This window comes from Pavona decussata, unplaced genomic scaffold (assembly GCF_977016875.1).
Source record: "Pavona decussata unplaced genomic scaffold, jaPavDecu1.1 SCAFFOLD_366, whole genome shotgun sequence".
In the NCBI taxonomy this organism is placed as follows: domain Eukaryota; kingdom Metazoa; phylum Cnidaria; class Anthozoa; order Scleractinia; family Agariciidae; genus Pavona; species Pavona decussata.
The window spans coordinates 1,275,001-1,280,996 of NW_028145742.1; the positions used below are offsets into that span (position 1 = coordinate 1,275,001).

Here is a 5,996-nt window from a genome sequence, read left to right on the forward strand (position 1 = left end):
ACGGTTGCCGCATTCTGTTGATTCTCGGTTTGGTCTCTATCATGTCGCTGTCGTGTTTTCTACGCAGTCCGATCAGCCTTGCAGAAATTTGAGTCATTCATATTTTTGGCTGGTTAGATCTTTTACAGATCCTCTGGCATCTTTATGTTTCTGGCTTTAACCTTTCAAAAAGAAGATTTTAACTGACAGAATCGTATTTACCGGAATGATGTAAGCTTATAGCGAAGCACGTACTCACCTCCTCTATGGCTGATGTGCCGGCAACGAAACTTCGTCTTTTTCTTCTTGTGCACAAGTAATGGAAAGTTTAAAAGAACTACGGAAGTTATGATGTAGCCTCCAATTATTGGCAAAGCTATTGCTAAGCCCAACATCTTGGATCTCAGTTCTACAGCTTTTTAACTGCAAGTCCTGCAAGAACCCTGACGTCCTTACTTCGATTCACTACAACTTTTGACAACAGTCACGAACCAACAGCTTAGTAACCGTGGCTTCACCCGGTCATCATGACATTGCATCACTTCAGTTACTTTCTTTCATTCGTTTTCTTTCTTTCTTTCTTTCTTTCTTTCTTTCTTTCTTTCTTTCTTTCTTTCTTTCTTTCTTTCTTTTTTTCTTTCTTTCATTCGTTTTCTTTCTTTCTTTCTTTTTTTCTTTCTTTCATTCGTTTTCTTTCTTTCTTTCTTTCTTTCTTTGAATTGAAAAACCATTATTATTATTATTATTATTATTATTATTATTATTATTATTATTATTATTATTATATAAATAATAGTGTGCGAAAATTGATTTTCAATTATGTTATTGAATTTTATTGCATGGAACCATACTTGTACAGTACGGTTAGAGTCATGTTGATTGTAAAATTTATTTTGTTATTCGTTATTCAATAAAATGATAATTATAAAAAAAATTATTATTATTATTATTATTATTATTATCATCATTATTATTATTACTATTGTTGTTATTATTATTATTATTATTATTATTATTATTATTATTATTATTATTATTATTATTATTATTATTATTATTATTATTACTACTATTATTTCTTTCTCTCTTCTTTTCATTCCTTTCGGCCAAAAACAGAAAAGAACAAAAAAAAAATGATAAATTCTTACAGTTGTAACATAAAATACAAAACTGAATGCAAGGCTGGCAACATTAGCTAGAGGCAACATAGCTAGAGGAAAAGCATCCTCGAAGACCCAGGGGCAGCTTGCCCGCCCAACTAGCTGCCCCTGGGTCTCCGAGTATGGAGGAAAAGCAGAGAATTGAAGGATAGGTCTATTAAACAAGGACTTAAATACCACACCAAGAGGTATAGAGTATAGTTAACCCTGTAGTCACTCGTGGAGCAAGTTTTAAAGGAAGTATCTCAATGAAACTTTCCATTTTTTCCTGTTTGTGGCGGCTAAGAATCACACCCCAGTCGCCAGCTCCTTTGTATGTTGTTCATTTTCTTGAGTTTTCTGACGGAGTGGAAATTAGCCGAAAGTGAAGAAGAAAATGAAGAATTCTTCCGCATACAAAGTTGCTATCATCTAGAACTAATTTAAACCTGAGTTAAGGTTGGAAAATCTTTCCAAGTTTATGAAGACAGTTAGGAGCGAAAAATTTTAAATTTTATATGTAAGTACTTAACTATTTTTATTAGTAATCTTAGTTCTTATTAATAATAGCTACTATTTGTATTTATATTTTATAGTAGCTTTTACCTATATATCTAGTCTTTGTAATTTTTTTTTATATACTTATAATTTTATAATTTTTAGCACGTACGTATTTTGAGCGAGCTATAAGGTCATTGGGCATAATGTTGATAAATAAATGATAGTCACGAGGAATTATCATCCAAACGTAATAATAATAATGATAATAATAATAATAATAATAATAATAATAATAATAATAATAATGAAAATTCTTTATTAAAATATTCCACACAAATTGCTATTTACAAGTTAAAAGTATAATAATAATAATAATAATAATAATAATAATAATAATAACGGTTTATTCACAGCATATCGACATAAAAAGAGTGTGGCTCTTCAGCTGTGAAGGCCTACAATACTAATTATTTAATATTTAATACTAATTAATACTAATTATTTAATATTTATGACAAAGACAAAAAAATTCCATGATAAATCTATACATGAATACAAATGTTTAGAATGTATTAGTTGGTGGTTTCTATGTCTTTACAAGGAAGACAGCAGATCCTAGATTCTTTTTACTCCAGAAATGTACGCAAAGACCCTGAAAGACTCACTTGCTATCCACAAAGAAATATCATTCAATGACTGTCAGGAAATTCGACGGCGTTTCAAGAAGTTCTCACGTGTATTCGTTAATTGTTTTTTTTTTAATTAAACGAGAGTATTTTTTACGTGGTTTTACAGCGTTTGTCGGATCTCCGGCTTTGATAAGAATCTCCCCGCAGACAATATCACGATCAGATGGAAGCAAAACAATAGACCCTTATCACTCGGCGGCCATGTTGAGTCTCGGGGAAATAAAAAGCTTTGTTTTTGCGTGGCAAGCCTTGGCCAGACGGGAATTCAGTGCGAGGCTTGCCGTGCAAAAACAAAGCCTTTTATTCTCCTGAGACTGAACATGGCCGCCGAGTGATAAGGGTCTTTTCGGCTGTTATATTGATGTAAACACAAGAGCTTATTATAATCAATATCAGACTTCAAAGTCATTTTTCCCATGATTGGTCAACAAACCAACCAATCACAAGCATGTGTAGATACTTGTTTTTTTTTTCGATTTTATTTTCGCACCAATTTGTTTCAGGTTAACGTCTTTCAGTTTAAAAAAGAATTAATCATTAAAATATTAAGGCCAAAACACTGTACGTAGCATAGCAAAAATTATATCTCCTTCTTCCCTCAGAAATGGATGCAAGAGTCGAAGCATGACTTACTTAACACAGCATGAAGAAATAACTAAGAAAGTAATCAGCTTGATTGCCATCCTTAAAATTGAAGTACGCGGGTGCAGGCTTTCTCTCGGCAAGATTTTGTGGACATAAAGCAAAACGCGCGCATGTGATTGGGTAAAGCCAGATAAATACTTGTAGACTCTAAGTCTATCTAGAATTTTCTTTCTTGCCCTCTCTTCGTCACCCGTTGCCATCGAGTATTTTCTTATTCATCAATGTTTGTTATTCCACTTGAAAGGTTAGGGAAAATCACTCACGTTCGGTCGCGTTTTCCTTTGTCATAAAAAAAAACATTCCATATGGTTGCACGCAATGAAATGAATCAAATACTGTGGAGAAAGTCGCACTGGAATACCTTAAATTTGAATTTTCTCGTTTTCTAAACTGCCGGGAGTCCTTTATTTTGGGGGTGATAGTACATCAGGCGATTTACGCGCGCGCGCGAAAATTGCATCACGCGAGGAGACTCAACGGACTACTCGCAGACCCTCGCAAGGGATTTTTTAGCTCGCTGTTCAGGAACTTGAGGATCTAGATGGGACTGTTAGAATCCTCCCCGGCCAACCAGAAAAAACACGAATAATGGTCCATCTTTCTCTACATCATAAATTCAGAAACGTTTGCCTATTCAACAATTCTTCCACTTATTTTTGCTCTTCTCATTTCTAATACGGAGTCATATAAATATCCCTGGTCCCTTTGCACGCCGTGTAGTCAAGATTATATACTTGGAACTTTTCTGGGAGATTTATGTAAGGTGTTTTGATTCCTGCATCAATACACGAACAGCTAAAATTTGATGACGAGATCTTCGAGGTGGTCTTCCATAATTTAGAGACGCGAGGCAGGAAAACACGCACTTAAGGCCTTGAGGCCTTAAACAGCTAAGCCATACAACGTCCATGTTTCAAAATAGCCGGTCAATTAGCAAACAAAACAGAAACAATGCTTGTGAGGTAATGGCTTTTGTAATTATAAGGGAAAAAATTTGAAATATGCACAAAGGAAAAAGGGTTAAGATTGCTATTATATATTTTGACCAACAAAGTTCAAACTCAATTAACTAAAACGACACCCTAAATTAACAACAAGCTTTTTTTTTAAACAATTCAATGAAATTTTCTGAAACTGTCCATGCCCCTTTTTAGCGGGTTTAAAAAGATATTTACATTGTTTTTAATCCCTGAACTTTCTTCTGCACTCCAAGTTCGCTCCTCCCATATAATTAATCTGAATCAGTTGTTGCCAACATTTTCTGCCCCTTAAGCGAATGCCGCCTAACTTAATACAGCCAGAGGCATACTCATCTCGAGTTGATACTAAATTACCTTTTTTAAAATAATAAACAACTGCAACATGTTTTGCTCAATCGTCGGAAACCGGTGATGCAAATGCTGTTTTCCAGCGAACGGAACTCGTTTGTGCGCGTACTGTTTTTCCGTCTCGTGTTCTGACTGTTTCATTGTAAAAAAACGGAGCTCATCTCTACGGAGACCTCCGTTCGCTACTCTCGCTCTAGGAAAGGAAGCGATCTGCTACGTAGGCTAGTTTCATTGCGTTTGTTGTGATTAGCCAGATCCCAAAACGTTCATTTGCAAGTGGTTGACCTGAGTGTCATTAAATATATGAGGAGTAAACTGAACGAGTCACTACACTCTTATTGATAACAGACAGTTTCATTGCTTTCATTTGTAATCATCATCATCATCGTTGTCGTCGTCGTTACCATAAATTCCGTCATCATCATCATCATCATCATCATCATCATCATCATCATCACCATCGTCACCATAACTACCATAATCATCATCGTCATCATCACTACCATTATCTTCACATCTTAATCATCATCATATCATCATCATTATCATCATCATCATCATCATCATCATCATCATCGTCATTGTTACCTTCATCCTTCTCTTTGCCCTCGTCCTCCTTTATCACTATTTTATTTTCATCATCATTACCTTTATCCGAGTGATCATCCTCGTTCATGATGATCATAAAACATGATTATCGTGAATATCCTGGTCATCTTCTGTCAGCTAGCCTCTCTTGCAGACGCTCTTTTGGCTCGTTACGAGGAAAGATTGCGTGACGAACCAAAAGAGAGAGGCTAAGTACTGTCAGCTAGTCAGGAACGTTCAGCTAAGAGTACTGTATCAGTATAAATAAAAAAAAGGGATCACTGTGTAATGAAATTCCAGGAATTTGATTTGGCTTAGCGGCCATGGGATATGAGCAATTATACCATGCCCTAGAAATAGGGACCATTAAATTGTCTTCTGGTTGTTCTTGCCGAAAACGAAATCAGCAAGATCTAGCAATATTTTTTGATTTTTTTTTTTAACAATTATCCCACTCTCGGTACTGCGCGCCTCGTTGGGTATTTGTCATCTCATATCCAGCAAGCGCGGTGGAATAATTGTTAGATATCAATCTATATTCTGTAGACGATGAGAAGTCCAAAGACTACTGCAAAGCTGACACAACGTAATATATTTTAAAACAATATTTCGGCTGGCCAAACCAGCCTTCTTCAGGTTTAGATGTTACTAAATTATATAAATGAAATTACAATATATATCATGGAGGATGTTGCAATACATGGGAGCAGCGGAAATGACGTTTACAAGGTGGTACCAAAGGATGAGGAAATAAGTAAAATAAAATAAAATAAAAAATTACAATTCATCACGTCAATTCAATTCATCAGACGTGATGAATTGTAATTTTTTATTTTATTTTATTTTACTTATTTCCTCATCCTTTGGTACCACCTTGTAAACGTCATTTCCGCTGCTCCCATGTATTGCAACATCCTCCATGATATATATTGTAATTTCATTTATATAATTTAGTAACATCTAAACCTGAAGAAGGCTGGTTTGGCCAGCCGAAATATTGTTTTAAAATATATTACGTTGTGTCAGCTTTGCAGTAGTCTTTGGACTTCTCATCGTCTATTTTTCAAGTTTGGCTGATTAGATCTCCTGTGAGATCCAACGTACAAGCAAGCAGGATCTTCGTTCAC

General features: G+C 35.0%; 1 protein-coding gene across 2 annotated transcripts in view; it reads right to left on the minus strand.

The window, feature by feature from the left end:
• Window positions 1-515, minus strand: part of LOC146452628 (lysophospholipase D GDPD1-like) — a 31,563-nt gene extending 31,048 nt beyond the window's left edge. For both annotated transcript variants that reach the window (XR_014859632.1, XM_085097272.1), the window contains exon 1: window positions 239-515. Coding sequence is in view for 1 of the 2 variants with exons in the window: in XM_085097272.1 (XP_084953398.1) it covers window positions 239-374 (136 nt within the window). In the remaining variant the exon portion in view is untranslated. The remainder of the gene's footprint in view (window positions 1-238) is intronic.
• Between the last annotated feature and the right edge of the window lie 5,481 nt (window positions 516-5,996).